Genomic DNA, 17,484 nt, shown 5'->3' on the forward strand with positions numbered 1-17,484 from the left:
TTTGGTTTCAATGTAGACAGAAATGACTTCATAAATTCTAAATAGGCAGTGGAAATGAGGACCAATATAAGATTTCTCTTTGAAAACACACAATTCATGCTCTTCCCGATCACTTCTTTATTGATGAGTGTTCAACAGCTGAGTGCCATCTTCCCCCACTCAATGACCATATTCCTTATCTCCTCCTGGACCAATTCCAGGTGACGAGTCTGTTGGGTCCACCTCAGAAAATAGCCTGTAAAAAAGATCAACACTGAAAACGTGACACAGAAAACTCTCATTCACTGTGGGGTGAATTTGTCTGTCAACATTTTGTTCTGGATTTCTTACACAACACCTCTGCTCTCAAAATTTCAAGATTTGATGGGAAAATGTTTTGCATTTCACTCTCAATAAATGAATGCTGATCTGAACAATACCTCTCCCATTTTCATGTCTGCAGAAATTAGTAAATCTTGAATCCATACGTGAACCAAAGCTCACCCCTCCATAGTTGTAAGGATTGTGGGTGGACTGAAGGCCAAATGGCCAGTTCATTTGGCTCATATAGTGGGTTAGTGTACTGCTCTCTTTCCGTTGGCTTCAGCAGGGCCCGAAACAAACAATGAGTCTTGTCCTTCACTTGGAGAGCACAGCTGGGAAAGAAAGCCAATGGTTGATTGTCAGGAAAAATTCTGTACATTAGTGAAAAAAGGGAAGCATAACTGACCGTTCCAAGTCGCTGTTACAGAGGAAGGTGCCATAGTCCGAGGCATAGGCTTCAGTAGCCAGCCTGAGGAGCAGAGCTTCAGAAAAGCCGAGTGCAAGGGGGAACTGGCGCCATAACTGCCACACACAGTCCAGCAGCAACAAGAACACTGGACATTCCTGCTGGATACGAGCATGGGAGAAGGCTGAGTGGGAACATCGCTGCTGGAATGGGTGTCCTGCCTGCAAGGTAGACATACAGTATGCAGCCATGGATTCATGTCGAAAACTATCCTCTACATCTCTTCCATTAATCTTCGCTGGATCACATCAAAAACAAAAACAAAAAACGCATTGACACCTATGGTCAATCAATATATACCCAGATTACCTCACTCATTGATAGGGATAACTCACAGAAAGGCTCTACTGGACAGATTCACACCCAAAACCTTGTTGCTGGGAGGCACCATTCCTTCATACTGATCCAGACGCCGTAGCGAGCAGAAATATAACACTAAATACAATTCTATATGACTAGCCATGAGTAAAAAAGGCAATGTGCTGGCTGTTCTAGAATCCTGGTGCCCTACAACCGTCTTTGCACCACAGACTCAGTGTGTCACTTTAACCCTTTCAGGGACAGCGCTTACTTACAGTGGACAGCTTATTGTGTTATCAGGTTACATGGTACATGAAAGGGTTAACGTATTTGACGACTGCCGCAGAAGCAAAAATGAATCGGGAATTTCTCCATTGCGAGACTAATAAAGGTTTTCTTATCTTCTTATCTTATCTGACTCACTATAGCACCATGATGATAAATGACGTTTTTGTAATAAGAACCCTTTACTATTTAAAAAAAAAACAACAACAACTCCAAGCAGCATGTTTGAAGCTGCAATCGCACACGTGGTCATTGCCGTAACTTTTAGTGGCACATTATGGCCATCGGGTAGTCTGTGAGCGTTGTGGAACAGGTGTGACTCACGCTGTCAGCAGGTCAGCCGTCACTGGGTGTTGGCAGTGAGCTAACTTATGTTTCTCTGGACTTAACTACAGCCTCTGGAGTACAGAAGGGGAAAAGCTTTTACAGTAATTCCATGGAAGAATGCGCGAACCCAGAAAAGCGCACAGCTACACACCTTTACGTTCTTGTTTCACCCATCTCATAACAGTAACATGGTCCATAATAGTCTATTATAGTCAGTCTTGTATGCAACACTAATATTATGTTATTGTGAAGCAAGATACCAAATTTGCCAAAGGGTTTTCAAAATGGATGCAGCAAGACTCATTGTGAGGCAGTAGACTGTACGGGACACATGACTGACTTCTCTTAGTCAAAAGGCAAGGGAAAATATTGACAACAGTGAAATATTTATATTATAATAAAAAATATTTGATCAGCATATATAATTAGGGGGAGCGCAGTAGCACATCATCCTCACACTCAAAAGATGTCTGTACAGACCTCTGTGTAATTCGCGTTTTCTCCCTTTGCATTTGTGGGACCTCTCCAGGCTCTCCTCACATTAGAAAAGAAAATACATATTACAGTAATTCAATATTTTAAAAAATTACAAAGGTGTGACTAGAAATTGAAATGATTATGCGTCTATATATGCTCTTTGATTTATTGGCGACCAGTCCAATGTGAACTCAGCCTCTTGCCAAGTCAACTTGACTCCAGCTCACCTAGGACTTTGAATTGGATAGGTAAAAACTGATAAGTGGATACATAACTAGTTATACAAAATGTAAAGAAAATACATGAATACTAATGTAATCCTGTTGTATGGATGTAGAACTACAAAAAAAAAACTACCTGTACCTGGACAAATTCCCTCTCTAGAAGTTTCAGAAAGCCTTCCAGTGTACGACAACTTGGGTCCAAAATGAGTTGTGCAAGAGTGCTAATAAGCAGTGTGGAGTCTGTCCCCTCAGAGCCGTGAACCAGGACTGAGTGACCATCTCTGGGTAAAACAAACAGGCGCATGCATGTTATAATAATAATAATAATATTGCTAATAATAATAATCATAATATTGATTAAAAAGGGAGCATTTCTGACAGAGGCGTATTCAGAGTGCCTACCTCTCCACACACTCTGCCAGCAGGCCAGCAGTTGACATCGCAGTTTGGACATGAGACAACCACTTGGAATTTTCGAGCTTACTGAGCCAGCGGTCCATATTCGGGGACTTGTCACCACAGGCCTCCACCAGCTTGATTAGACTCTCCTGGAGTGTTTTCCCCCTGTATAAACATACGTATTCTCTACTGCAATTGTGTAGATTGTTTTCGAGCTTTTAAACTGAGTACCACCTCAAAAGTATTGATAATTAGCTCTCCAAGTTTTAACATCAGATAGAATAGTGTAGCACCTGTCTCCTATTTTGGAGTGTGAAAATTGGCAACCCTACTTGGCGTGTGCATGAAAATCAGGATATGCCCGCATTTTCACATGTGCCATCTGTGAAAGTCTACTTGTAGTTCCTTATGTAGTAGTTCCTCTTTGCACATTTCTAGCAAATTAATTTCTGTTCCTGCCATGTCAAGGATTGAGCGTTGCTGCTTTGATTGACAGCAAATTAACTTGTGTGTGTTTATGCCACAGTGGCAGAAAAGTCCCTTTTCTAACTGTGTCAACTTGCGTGCCTTTGCGAAAATACCAAATCTTTGTCAAGCCCTCCTTCACACAGAGTTCACCAGCTTGCCACTTCCTGGGCACGGGAAAGGAGCCCATAGCGTGATAGCCACACACCTTTCCATGTGCCTGTGTAGTCTCTTCCAGTTGCTGTAGCATGATTTGGACTCAAACCCGCCGCCCATCATCCTGGCTTGCTGCGCCTGCTGAGCTGAACGTGTGTCGATAATATAACCTCTGTCTGAGTCCCCGATCACTATCTGCAAGAGGAGCTCATCTTCCAAGCAACGCTTCCGGTTGGCTCCTGTCAGTGGCTGACTGCTGCGCAAAATGACCTGAAAATGGGTTTTGGGTGCTTTTCAAAACAATGAGGCGACCGCAAATAAAAGTTGCGGGACGTTGGCCTCACCGTGCCATTCTTCTTGTGGTAGTAACAGAGGACAGGGAAGCGTCCCCCCTGTCTGAATTTGGCGACCTTTTTTAGTGCGTCATCCCCGATTGCCTTGGGGACAATGACAGCTGGAGGGTAAGAGGTGCATACTGAGTAGTCTTGGTTCACGGTGCTCAGTCTCCACCTTTCATGCTGCAAACAGAGACAGCCCAGCGCCATCAAGGCCTGACAAGGCAACTACGTGACTGAAAACCACAGGAAATAAAAGGACTCGCAGCACGCAAGTATGACGAGGCTCTTTTGTCACCACTTACAAGAAATGTAATTGTACTAGGTCCTAGTACAACCTGGGTGGGTAGTTCTGTGCCTTACTCAACAACTTAATCCATGCATCCATTTTCTGTATCGCTAATAGGTAAGCAGGAGCCTATTCTAGTTTACCCTGATCAACATGTAGGGGTACACCCTGGACTATTCAGCAAACAGTGAAAGGGCACAAACAAGCATTCACATTGCCATTGACTACAAAATGGATCATTTAAAGCCTTAAATTCAATTGACAGAAAGCCTGTGGAAAACATAGAAAGGACCCTAGTTTTCAACATCAACCCTCAGAACTGTTTGGCAGATGTGCTACTGCCAATGACTTGTTCAGTGCTGCCCCAAAGATTCGAATGTTGGTGAATTTACTTGTTGAGTCTTAAATCCTGTGAGAGTCAAGAATTGTCAAAAACACTATCTCAGTCATGCCTCAATCATTCCACTTATTACATAATCAAAATGCTGCATATTAATATGGCATCCGAGGACTGTCTTTTCACACACAGACAAAATTGTTGGTAGCCCTCTTTTAATGGAAGGAAAACTCACAGTGCTCACAGGAACAAAGTGAACCCGACACAAGTAAATAATAAATAAGATGTAATGAAAATTAATCAATGAAAATCAGACATTGCTTTTGTATTGGGGTTCAAAAGATTGATGGAAACAAAAAAAAAAAACAACAAACAAAACAACAAGCCAAAAAAATAAAAATAAAAAACTCGTGAAATGGGCATGGAGAAAACTGAAGGTGCGTACCCTTATCTTAATATTTTGCTGCACAACCTTTCACTCCAATCAAACGATTTTTGAAATTTTCAGACTTCTGCAGATATTTTTCCCCACTCTTCATGACGAAACAACTCCAATAATCTCAGGTTTGGAGGGTGCTTTCTCGAGACCAGCGTGCAGGGGCACATTAGTGTGTCGTGAGACCTATAATGGTGTGCCGTGGGAAGTTATCAAATTTCACTTACCGGTAATGGTGAAAAAATTATTTCTTAATAACAAATAATGCATCGTCTCTCAAATGATTTTCTTTTTTTTTTTAGGGTGACATTATTTGTGTGCAGGCCTGTTTTATGGGTTTGTTTTTTTTTTAATTCTGTTGAACCTCAATTCAAAAGCAGTGTCTGATTCTCAGCGTTTATTTTTCATTGCTTTTTAATTGATGATTTAATTTTGTCATATTCTAGTTATTTCTTTGAGCACTATGGTTTTATTTCATTAACAGAGGAGGTACTGTATCATCAATTTTGTCCATGTGTGTACATGCTACAATACTAAACAGATTATTTGTAGTTTTTCCATTAAGTTTCAAATGATCACTGGCGATCTATATTCAAATTGATTGGCTGAGGGTATACCTGCGTCTCTACTTGCAGTTAGTCATGTGGAAGATCTGTAAATTCCCATATATGTGAGACACAAAGCTAGTTAGAGTGACATTTTCGTTCAGCATTTCTCAGCATTCACAGCAGATTTTGAGGGAAGAGCTATTATCAAACTACTGGGTGAGAACCCCCCATATGAAGGTGCATCTTCGTTGTTTATCCCTCCATTTCTTAAATCCTTATCCTCATTAGAGTCGCAGATATGTTGGAGCTTATCCCACCTGACTTTTGGGCAAGATGCAAGTTTTTTTTTTTTAAGTTGTTCTTCGGGCAAATGTGTTGACATGTTTGGCCAAGCACTTCATGAAATTTGTATTGTTCTTTAGCAATAAAGAGGAAATTCTCAGTAAAAGCCAGTCCCAGTGCTTCAGGGCGACTCACTGTTACAAATGTTAGGTTGCTGTTGGTAGGTAAAGCTGTAAACTGGAATAGGGGATTTCCTCATTCTTGACCCCCTCTATCTTCTGTTTCCCTGCCATTTTCCTGTCATGTGATTATAGGCTCAGGGTTAAGAAAACAGTGCCAAGAGACATACTGTATGTGTATTTTCAATCTTACGAGTTCTTCCATTTCAGTGTAATGTCTTTCGGGGGTTGAGAGGCCCCACGGGTCCTGCGCGCTGGCATTGGAGGGTCGGTAAAAGAAAGGATACATCTCTGCCACACAGTTCAGACAAGACAGGGTCTGGAAAAAACAACAGTTAATGATGAGAAACTAAAAAAGAAACAGATAAAAGCTTCCAGGTTCAGTAATAACAACAACAATTATTATTATTAAAAAATATATAATAATAATGCATCACATGTAGATGGCTCTTTTCCATGCACTGGACACTTTATGTGATTTCATGTACCTCAATGGATTGTGCAATGTTAAGGCACTGCTCCATGCCTGGGATGTCAAGCTGTAGCACACGTAGATCTTTACACTTGATGACGATGGTACCGGAAGATTCTGTAGCTCTATATACAAACACAGAGCAAAACAATAGCCCCGATACCCTTATAACTGCTTCGCACTTTAGATGCCCCATGTTTTGGCTCGAGCAGTGCAGAAAATTGGACTTGCACAACTTTGTTACATGGGCCTTCTGCTTGCTGTAAAAACTGCACACAAGTATGAGCTGTTAGTAGGATAGCAAGCCGCACACACGAAGAGCTGTTGTAACCAAACATGTTTCCTGTGGGCTGTATAGGTGCAACAAACTGCTGACACATTGCAACACAAATGAGCCTCCAACCTGTTGCTGTGGCCGGCATTAGGAAAGAGGCTGAAGTAGTTCAAAAGGTTTTCCACGCTGCTTGAAACACATTTGAGGAATTATTTTGTTAGATAATGGACAGTTTAACAGCTTATGTGTAAATGACCATATGATTTAATCAAAGCTAGAAATATCATGCCGCTCCACTACTGTATTTTATCTTTATGAGGAACAAATATTATTAGACTATGCTTATCTATAAGTTATTCCGTGTGCATCTCCTCACCTTTTCTCAACAGCATCAATGTTTCTGAGGAGCAGCAGAACCTGCTGACAGCTTTCCTCCTCCCTGTCCGAGAAGAGCAGGTGGTGGCCGGTGATGCACAGGGTGCCCTTGATCGAAGTGTGCAGAGGCTGCTGGAGCACAACATCTTCTACATTCGCTGTCTTGATGTGCTCGGAAAACTCCATTCATCCAAAGCCAAGCGCCAGCAAACCTTTCGAGTAAATAAAGTGCCTCAACTTGAAATCACTTCCTCGCCTACACTAAAATGAAAGAAAACTACAGTGACGCTCCTCCTCCTCCCGTTTCTCCTCCTTTTCCTCCTCTCGCTCGTCTGTTTCTCTCACGATCTGAAGATAAATAGAAGTGGCTTTCCCAACCTCTGAGCATAGGCCCGAACATGCGCACATATTCGTCACACTTTTGCAAGCTGTTGCACGAGAGCATGCAAGACTTACAAGTGCATCTCCTCCCTGTAGCTCAGTCTCTCTCTCTCTCTCTCTCTTTCGCTTACCGCTGTGTAGGTAATTTGCAGAGGTTCGCAGTTTTTTTAAACGACTTTTTTTCTGAAAGAACTATATGAAAATATGTTATCAACATTTTCTAATGAGTGGCTTTTTAATTTTTTTTATTATTATTCGAAAATGCCGCAGAGCTTTTCCTTGGAATTGTCATCTGGGCCCTGAAAGGAGACGTGAAAGAGCACACACTCGCACAGCAGTTTGACTCTCAAAATGCGATCGCAAGCTGCAATATAACCAATAACCACTAGATGGAGACACAGTACTAACATGTAATTGAAAGGTTTCTCTTTACCAAATGGAATGAGTCAATGCACACTCATTACATTTGGTAAAGAGAAACCATTTAACAGTGGCTACGGCGTGAAATTGTGCACAAACTTCTTAATTTTTAAGGAACCCTTCGGCAACGTGGTATTTTTCAGAAAACAAAACTTCAAAGTACTTAATGTTCATCCTGTTGCATTTGTGTTTATTGCAACTGTTACTATATTTTTTTAAAATCCTATATCAAAACAAAACAAACAATATATGACACGAGGACATTATTGCTACTCCTTCGCTCACACAAGAAAAACCCTCAATGATGACTAAAATAATCTGAAACGGACAAAATAATGAATGAAAAAATTGTGAAAAGTAACCACTGAAAATCAGGCATTATTTCGGTTTTGTGGTCCATCTGAATAGACTTAAAAAACAAGCCAATGAAAACCGCACAGACAAAAATGATGGGATAAACACTGAAATAACCTCAGACTAATGAGACTGGAAAGTGCTGAAATGCATATTTACAAGCCACAATGCTTCTGAGACAATGTTTGACCGTGACTATTGGGGCTTTTTCAGGACATAGGTTCAAAACAAAAACAACAGCACTGTAGGCCTACTGTGAAACAAACAGCAGCCTCTGCTTTGTTCTGTGAGTGCTTTGCTTAATCCGGCACAGAAATCCTAACCCTATCAATTCTGGAACAAAATGTGCTCCCTGATCTCAGGAAGCTTGGCCGCAGTTTCGTGTCATGGGTCTTCTAACAAGATAAAGACACAAACACACAGCTAATGAAAACATGAACAGCTAAAAAACAACAACTTCAAACTATTCTGAAGAGTCCTGATATTATTAGACATGTGTAAAAGAAGACGAAAGGTATAGCTTGAAAAGGCAAACTTCAGATCTGCCAAGGTTGACGTACTTTGCTCATGACTAGAGGGCCAACGTACCTGCCGAGTTGCGAAAATACTGTACTTGTCGACACATGCTGAAGTCTGTTTGGCAGTTACAGAAATCACTTAATTGCAATATTCCCTCAAAATGTTGTGCAATAAAATTAACAATAAGTTAGGCATACCATCATTTTTGTCCAGGCCATTTTGATTTATTTATTTTTAAATAATTCTGTTGGACGACACAAATAAAACATTGCTTGATTTTCATTGGTTAATTTTCAGTTTTTATTATAACTTTTGTTAGTTTTTCCTGTGATCATTGTGGGTGTTTTCCTTTATTTATCAGGTGGATATCAATAATTTTGTCCACAAAAATAAAAATATTTGAGTTTTTATGTTCGTATTATGGCTTATGTTTTATGATAGAGCTCATGTACTTTGTTACAGCTATGATTATTAAAGTGGTCTATGAATAAGATAAATTGAGATGAGAGTTGAGGTACAGAAACTGGTTTAATAGTAAAAGTAAGTATCAGGATTTTTTTCCCCTCCCGAGCCTAAGAGGGGAGGGCTTGACCAATATATGGTGGGGGGCTGAGAAAAAAAAAATCATTCTCATGACTTCACATTTTTACATAAAAGTATAATACACACTAGTGGTGCGCCATAGAGACGTGTATTCAACATAAGGTATGAATTTGCCCGAAGGCAGCAATTTGGACTTTACTGTCCAATCACGGTAATTGATTATGTCTTTGTATCCCCTTTCGTGTGTATTGCTCAATCAGTGTGACAGAAATGCCCAAATTGTATGGCCCCATCACCTCGCTGTTTACTCCTGTTTTTATTGGAGAATACTTGTTGCACACTATTTTGAAACCTTCTCACTTACAGGCTGCGGCTGGCGCTCCTTCAGGAGTTGGTCTAGGCTCATTTTTCCAATCCCCCTGTTCTTCTCTACCCCCCTGGGAGAAGTTGGGAGGGAATTATTATTATATATTTTTTTTAAACTAAGCGATCCATTGCTAAGATGGACTGCAAGATAACTCTAACCTAAAGTGCATTCGGAAAGTCACTCCAACACCCGTGCACTATTCTGAAAGTGGGTGTGTTAGGAGAGGTGGAGTGCGCTCCACTCTCATTAATTTCCACACGCAACCATCACTGGCACGCCGTGCCCCCAGTTGGAGTGCCTAGTACCTTGTACTTTTTTGGTGGACTCTGAATAGCCAAACGACAAATTTTAGCAATGCTCTAAATATCCGAACGGTGTCAGTTAACCAGTGTGTGCTCGGAGATTGATTACGGCCGCTCCCCTAATGCACAGGTTAACTAAAAGACTCACTTTGGCCCTCCCTGCCCTCACAAAGAGACACGGGGTACAGCTGCAGCACAAACACGGAAAGAAGAATCTGAATTGGTACAGAATGGCTACTTACTTGTGAACAAAATTTTTTTTAAACAGTCATTGCTTATGAAGAGCTGTCTGACGGGGCTAGAGCCCCCCATAGCCCCCGGTGTAGCGCCGTGCCTGGTGAGTCCTAATGATGATTACGATACAAAGGGGCCTCCAGCGTCACTTGAACCACAGCGTTTCGTTTGAGGCGACCAATCAAATTCAAGTATGGGCTTACATAGCATTATGCAACCCAATTCAAAGGTTTACCGCTGCCTTATAACATAACGTCTGAGTTTTCTACCACACTTAAGTAGGCGTCGGCGCCGTGGGCGGTCACTGTCTCTATCCGCTTATAAAGGAAGTGCGGCGGACCTTTTGCGCGTCAAGAGCCAAGTGTCCAGCCACAATCTCAGTGAAATTCACCCCCTGCTCGCATGGATTCCCAACACTCTGCAGACGAGGGAGACACGGAAAGTCTGGACAGCTTGAAGGCACTAACGGAGAAACTCAAATTAGAGACTCGCAGATCGTCCTATCTGGAGTGGCAGGAGAGGCTGTTGAGCGGACCTTGGAGGGACAAGAATCCATCAACTTCACAGCAACACGAACGCGACCATTCAGCTTCAACGCACAGCGATCCAGACGTGGTCGTGCGAAACATCTGTGGCTTTGACACTATTGATGACGCCTTAAACTTTCTCAGAAAAGAGTTGGTGAGTGAGGCAGAACTGTTGCGTTTGTTATCCATGCACCCATCGACCATTACATTAGGTACACTTCCAAGATTCATTGCAAGAGCCTGAGAGCCGCTTTGGATTTTCGAAATGGACAGATGGGCCATAGGTTTGTCTCATTTTACATTGCATTTATTATTTAACTGTAATCAAGCAATCAATCATTTGATTAAAAATATATAACATGCCAAATGTGTAGGCTAATGTAAAGTATGTAAAATTGAACCTAACCATCCATCCATTTTCCGAATCACTTATCCTCACGAGGGTCGCGGACGTGCTGGAGCTTATCCCAGCTGCCTTCGGGTGGCAGACAATATAGACAGATAAACAACCATTCACACGCACAGTCACTCCTATGAACAGTTTAGAGCAGTGGTTCTTAAACTTGTTAGACGTACCGAACCCAACCGGTTAATATGCACATTCACAGAACCCTTCATAAGTGAAAAAAAAAAGAGTGTGATTTTTCTTTTTTTACAAATTCAAGACATAAAAACGCATTTATTAAAAAGAGAACACAATTAAACACAATTTGTATAATTATAAAGTATACGTTTTTTTTAATTGTACACAAAATGAACCAGATAGTGATGGCCAAGCAGGCGTGTCATAACTAATTGACATGTTGAGTTGAGCGTGTCTAAACCTCCATGGCAGAGGCTCTGTCAAACCCCTGAGACCGATTCACTCACCCAGGTGAAGAACCACTGGTTTAAGCAGCCTATGCATGTTTTTTGTTTTTTTTGGAATGTGGGAGTACCCGGAGAAAACCCAGGAAGGCATGGGGAGAACGCGGAGCCTGGATTCAAACCCCCGACTGCTCCACTTTGAGACGGACGTTCTAACCAGACGGCCACTGTACCATCCTGAACCTAACTCAACAGTTCAAAATTTAACTCCCTATCACTTTATTACATATATGAAAATCTGATGTGCTTGAGTGAAAAAAAGTAATCCAAAAAAGTTTTAAAAATGTATTTTAGGATTTGCAAGAGGGAAATATAAAATTAATTCAAAAAATATTAGAGGGCTCATGTTAATTTCAATGCTTGGTGGGCTGGATTAAAAAGGTGAGCGGGTCACATAGTCCAGGGAATTGGTGAACCAAGTGTGGTCACACTTGGTCCACCCTTCACTGCCTGGGATCGGGAAAAATCTTATAAGCAGCTCTCAAGATGAAGAGGTTCACCTACACCACTGCAAAATTACCACTGCAATAATAATGAATTTAAAAATGCTATAAGATAAGATAAGAAAGATGGAGAAATTCCCAGTTCACAGCAGCAAAGTTATGAAAGGAAGAAGTAGAAGAACAAAACATAGGAGCTGCTGTAAAGGCAGCCACTCTCGCGGCGCCATCATGGAGTCAAAATAACAAAATAATACAACACAACACACAAGACACAGACAGTCATTCAATCTTAACCACTTTTCTGCATCCTCTTTGTTGTATGAAGCAGTTGTAGATGAAAGAGGAGGGGATCAAAGTGTCCTTTCACCAGTGGATCAGGGACGTCATGCTGAAAATGTGCACCACTCATATATAATATATAATGTAAAAAAAATGTATACCGCTCAAACATCATCTGTTAAAGTGAGCATTATTATCTGTGTAAATTTTAAAAATACATTTTTGGCTCAGCAATTTGCATTTGCGGCTGGTTGGTGTAAAAAAAAGGTTTAGCAAAAATAAAAGAACGTCAACAAACTCTTTTATGCCATTGTTGTCATGATCAGTATTTGTCTGCTGTGTTGGTGGTTGAGATCGAAATGATTCTCTGTTCAAACACTCAATCGCCAGACCTAAATAGTGTGTTGACCTCCAACATGGTGATGCGTGATGTCACAGAAAGTTATCCATTACTTTACCACAACTCTTCTTTTAAATATAAAGGCTCACCTCACGTCGTTCACGAAACTAAAATGCTTTCTATCGCTGAAACATTGATTCTATCTCACCACATCCCACCTTCCCCCGTTTCAGAGGGAGATGCAAGACCAGGACAACCATCTGGCCCGTCAGCTGATCCATCTTCGTGGGGAGATCAACAAGCTGAAAGTGGAGCAGGTGTGTGAGCGCCACAAAGAAATGCTGGACAATGCGACGTATGAGCTGGAGGAGTGCGGCGAGGAGTCCGATCTGCTGTGTGACATCCCCATGAAAGCCGCCTTTGCTCTGTCCACCCCACTGAAACATCTGGGCCTCACGAAGATGAACATCAACTCCAGACGTTTCTCACTGTGTTAAAGCCTCATCCATTCCTCCTGATGATGAATATTAAGTTCGACTTGACTTCCATCAAACACTGAGTGCTATTTACTCTTTGGGAGGTCCACAGTGTCAACAAAAGGAAGCTGTAAACTATTTGCTGTATGCTTAGCGGTGTGACGTGCGTGGAGAGTGCACCAGCATGTACAGTACATGTCGCGAACACAGATGCACTATTACACTGGATGAAGGCTATTCCCTTTCGTAACTTTGCTGCTGTGAATTGGGAATTTCTCCATTGCGAGACTAATAAAGGTTTTCTTATTAGCACAAATTAGACTCATTATCACGTACAACCGCACAATCTAATGAAAGTAAATGATCCCTTTTCAAAGAAGTTGCAGTTTGCGATGATGTCGATTTGCATTGCATCATATTTGCCATCCTTTGCCGTCCACCATGACTGTGAAGTTGCACACCATTGTTTACGATCCAAAATAAGAAGCATTTTAAAATAATACCTCTTCTGCAGAGTGAATAAAAAGTGTACATTTTACACGAGACTCGGCAGATTGCCTTGCAACCCGAAGTTCGAGTTTCAATCTTCAATTTTACTGTAGCATTGTCTGCCACGTGCTTTCCAGAAACAGGATGATTGATGTCTCGAAATTGTGTTGATGAGAGTTAAATGTGCAGAGAGTCAGCTGGGATATGATCTAGCTTACTACCTTGGACAAGATCCATCCATCCATCCATCCTTCCATCCCTTATTCCCTCCATTCCATTCATCCATCCATATATCTTAAGTGCATAAGTAACATGAGTTATGAAAGGATCATCTTTTTTAATGAGTTTTATGATCACGTTGATGGCCGTTTTAGCCATGTGGTCTAACACCAGCGTTTTGATACTGTATCTCCCAAAGCCCCAAATATCTCGATGGCCTTCTCTTGACAAAGATACGGTTTTCCATTACATTGTGCACAAGGTAGCAAACTTGTTCTGTTGCTTAGCGATATTTCTTATTAACAATATCAGCAGGATTTATGAACAATTACATATTTTCTCTTCCAGGATTTATGTTAAATGTTAAAAAAAAATCAGTACATGACTCTTGACAGATGCTACTGTAAAATGTGTCTTCAATGGCTACATATAAAACATAACTGCAAAATGCAGATGTAAATTGTCATTGCAACTCAATATTAAAGAAAAAATCTGCTGCCTCTGACATATTTTGAATATTTATTATGAATAGAGTCAAGGCTCGGACAATACCCGAATGTTAAAAGACCGTTTGAGAATTGTAAACGTTGACACAGAATTGACGAGAACTATTTGAATATGGTCAAATCTTGTTATTCTTGTTTTCCTATTTCCACGATAGGAGAAGGTCTGAGAAAGGTATCAAGTGTCAAATATTGACACTTGGTTTGCATTCATACTGTTTACAACACTACAGGCTCTATTTTCGCGTAAGTCCAGAATGGCGAGTGGCGTAACTGTGCACGGAGTCATTATTATTTTCGCAGATGTGTGCAAAATTGAGTTTAATAACACTCAGACTTGCGAGTCGATGATTTTTAAAACAATTGAGTATAATGTGTCTTGTGACATAAAATGAGTCTCGCAGAAATCAGTGCTGCCTGTGGTTAGCATGTCTGCATCACAATCAGAATGTGTGGGGTTGGATCTGCTCGGACCTTTTTATGTGGAGTTTTCCGCAAACACGCATTACAAACAATTGCATACTAGGTTGATTGAGGCCTCTGCATTGATGTGAATGTGAGTGAATTGATGTATGTGATTGAATGGCAGCAGTAGGGAGGGGAAGCAATTGAGACAGTGCCTCTCCCCCTGCTGGCCATTCTCTGCAGATGAAGAGTAAAAAAAATAAATAATATATATATATATATATACTGTATATATATATATATATGTGTGTGTGTGTGTATATATATATATATATATATATATATACACACACACACACACACACACGAAGTACATTAAATTATGTTTCATTTTTGTTCTATGGCATGTGGTAGTTATGCGTACCGTTGCTGCAATGCGTAGAAGAAGCCTATAGACATGCATCAGCACTTGGGCTACCCTCGGGTGTTTGAAGACATGCAGACTTAGCGCCATCCTGAACCAGGGTTCCAAAGACGAGCTCTTCCATCAAGTTGTATTTAGCTAATAACTGGGGTTTGGATGCAATTAAACTCATCATAGCTTATTAAATTCTGTACCGATTTTGACACTTTGAAACATCCGACATGCAGTTCAGATACCAGACCCTGAGGCAATTTTATGATGGGGACTTTTATAACATTCATTTTAAAGGAAAGACCAAACCTTTTTTTTGTTTTGTAAACGAGAACTGCAAAACAACAACCCAATGAAAATGAACTTAGATTAAATATTCTTTTGGTTTTCTTGCCATAAAATTGTTGAACAGTCTGGAATTGATTGAAAAATAATTACAAGCATTGAAAACCAACATTTAAAAATTCAATCTTGACCTTTTTTGAAACACATGTTTAAGTGAGGGCGGGTCGGTGAACCAGTGGTTAGCACGTCGATCTCACAGTACGGAGGTTGCGAGTTCGATCCCGGCTGCGGCCTTCCTGTGTGGATTTTGTATGTTCTCCCCGTGCCTGCGTGGGTTTACTCCGGGTCCTCCGGTTTCCTCCCACATTCCAGAAACATTCATGGCAGGCTGATTGACCACTCAAAAATTGTCCCTAGTTGTGAGTGAGCACGATGGTTGTTTGTCTCTGTGTGGCCTGCGATTGGTTGGCAACCGGTTCAGGGTATAAGACAGCTGGGATAGGCTCCAGCACCCCCCCCCCCCAACCCCCGCGACCCTTGTGAGGAAGCTGGTCAGAAGGTGAGATCAGCTCCATAGATATTGTTGGACAGTATTTGTCAAAAAAGAAACTAAATACGCAGCACCGTGCCCTGGTGGTTAGCTCATAATTGAGAGGTTCAAATTTCAGAAGTTTGGAGTTTGCATGTTACTCCGGCTTCTTCCCACACCCCAGAAACCTGCATGGTTGGTTTATGGCAGACTCTAAGTTGTCCATAGGTGTGCATGTGACTGTGTATGCTTGTACCATATGTCTATGAGTGCCCTGCGATTGACTGGCGACTAGTCCACTGTATAGCCCACCTTTCAAATAGCAAAAAGTGAAATATAAAATGGGCGGATAGAAGAAACTAAATATGCCTTGGTAGAGTGCGGCCTCTGTGTGAAAAAGAACACCACAGAGACTACCTCAGGATACAGATGAAATGTGCCTTTATACCTTCACTTTGCAAATGTAATTCAATAGGAAAATGCGTAGAAGTAGCAGTGCTGTACCCCGAGGCCTTATTTCTCAGTGAGTGCTCACAATAAAGTGTTGCAGAAATATGTTTCTCTTGCCACTGTGATATGGCCCACAGATTGTTTCCCTTGACCTTTTCCCCGGATGTTTCCGTTGTTATTCTAAGAACAGAGGCTGACACTTGAGTGGATATAAAGCACATGTCACAGTTAAACCTATCAGTATACTTCATTTAGTCGGTAGGCACCTTTTAACCTTATACGCGGTAAGGCTGCTCTCCAGGAGTTGTGAGCCTGCACCTGCTTTGCGAATGTGGGAGGTGGAGGTTGGAAAACATGATGATAGTATCACACTTTGACTGTGTAATACGTGAGATTTCACATCATATTTAGAGGTCAGAGACCGCAGTTGTGCTCGAGAAAATCGGAATACCCCTTAAGTAGGATATTCTTTCACATAGCGTCCCAGTTGCCCCAGGTTTCTGTTTTATCTCATCCGCTCAATGGACACTTCATTAGGTACATTTGCCCAATCATAAAATCCACTTCAAGAGCGGGAGCAATCATTTTTTTGTTGTTCATTCAGCAATTATCTGCTTTACACCCCCTTCAAATGACAAAATTGAAAGTCTACTTTCATAATGTTGAAGTGCCATGAGGACACGAGGGTCTAACGTTTGTGCTGCAAACATCTGAGCAAGGCACCAAACTCCCAAAGCTGTCCCTCCATTACTGACATCGACATACAATATTGTTTTTTCTTTGTTTTTCTTTCTTTTTGGTTTTATTGCTGCAAACAATATCGAGCAGAGTCTGTCTAGTAGTTCACTCGCCTGACTTCCGTGGAGGCAAAGTTGACTCAGTTGCCACTTAGTGGCTGTGTGAACGGGTGTCTGTGTCTATACTGTCAGTGCTCCATGATCGACAGCCAGGATGTTGTCTGACTTTCCCCTAATGTCAGTTGGCATAGGCTCCAGCTCTCCTGTGGGAGTGGGACAGAAAACCTCGTGTGTGGATGGATTAAAATCATACCACACAAAATATAAATCGAATCTAAAAATAATATCTCTGCTTACTCAAAATATATATTTTTTAAAAGTGTGCAAGTTAACAGGCCTTAAAAGGCTATATGTGCGTGTGTACGCACGCACACACACACATACACACACACACACACTTCCTGCCAATGC

The 17,484-nt window shown here is 41.3% G+C and overlaps 2 protein-coding genes across 5 annotated transcripts; one reads left to right on the plus strand and one right to left on the minus strand.

Moving 5' to 3' along the window:
- Positions 1-99: 99 nt before the first annotated feature.
- Positions 100-7,361, minus strand: LOC147196076 (myotubularin-related protein 9). 4 transcript variants are annotated; one of them, XM_086128022.1, is made up of 11 exons: positions 6,931-7,361; positions 6,684-6,740; positions 6,297-6,405; positions 6,002-6,127; positions 3,747-3,920; positions 3,455-3,672; positions 2,785-2,946; positions 2,522-2,663; positions 710-930; positions 484-635; positions 100-235 (listed from the first exon to the last, which is right to left on the minus strand). In XM_086128022.1, the coding sequence occupies exons 1-11, from the start codon at positions 7,113-7,115 to the stop codon at positions 132-134; spliced, it is 1,650 nt and encodes a 549-aa protein (XP_085984148.1). In that variant the 5' UTR covers positions 7,116-7,361; the 3' UTR covers positions 100-131. The 4 variants fall into 4 exon arrangements, with proteins under 4 accessions (XP_085984148.1, XP_085984150.1, XP_085984147.1 ...); XM_086128024.1 differs by having other exon boundaries at positions 710-870; positions 6,684-6,743; XM_086128021.1 differs by having other exon boundaries at positions 6,684-6,743.
- A 2,975-nt stretch (positions 7,362-10,336) lies between these two features.
- On the plus strand, positions 10,337-14,194 carry fam167b (family with sequence similarity 167 member B). The gene is made up of 2 exons (XM_086126436.1): positions 10,337-10,730; positions 12,739-14,194. Exons 1-2 carry the CDS (start codon positions 10,452-10,454, stop codon positions 13,000-13,002), a joined length of 543 nt encoding a protein of 180 aa, XP_085982562.1. The 5' UTR covers positions 10,337-10,451; the 3' UTR covers positions 13,003-14,194.
- Positions 14,195-17,484: the final 3,290 nt, after the last annotated feature.

The sequence above is a fragment of the Hippocampus guttulatus genome, chromosome 13 (assembly GCF_054856545.1).
Source record: "Hippocampus guttulatus isolate MCC_2025c chromosome 13, RoL_Hgut_1.0, whole genome shotgun sequence".
Taxonomy (NCBI): Eukaryota; Metazoa; Chordata; class Actinopteri; order Syngnathiformes; family Syngnathidae; genus Hippocampus; species Hippocampus guttulatus.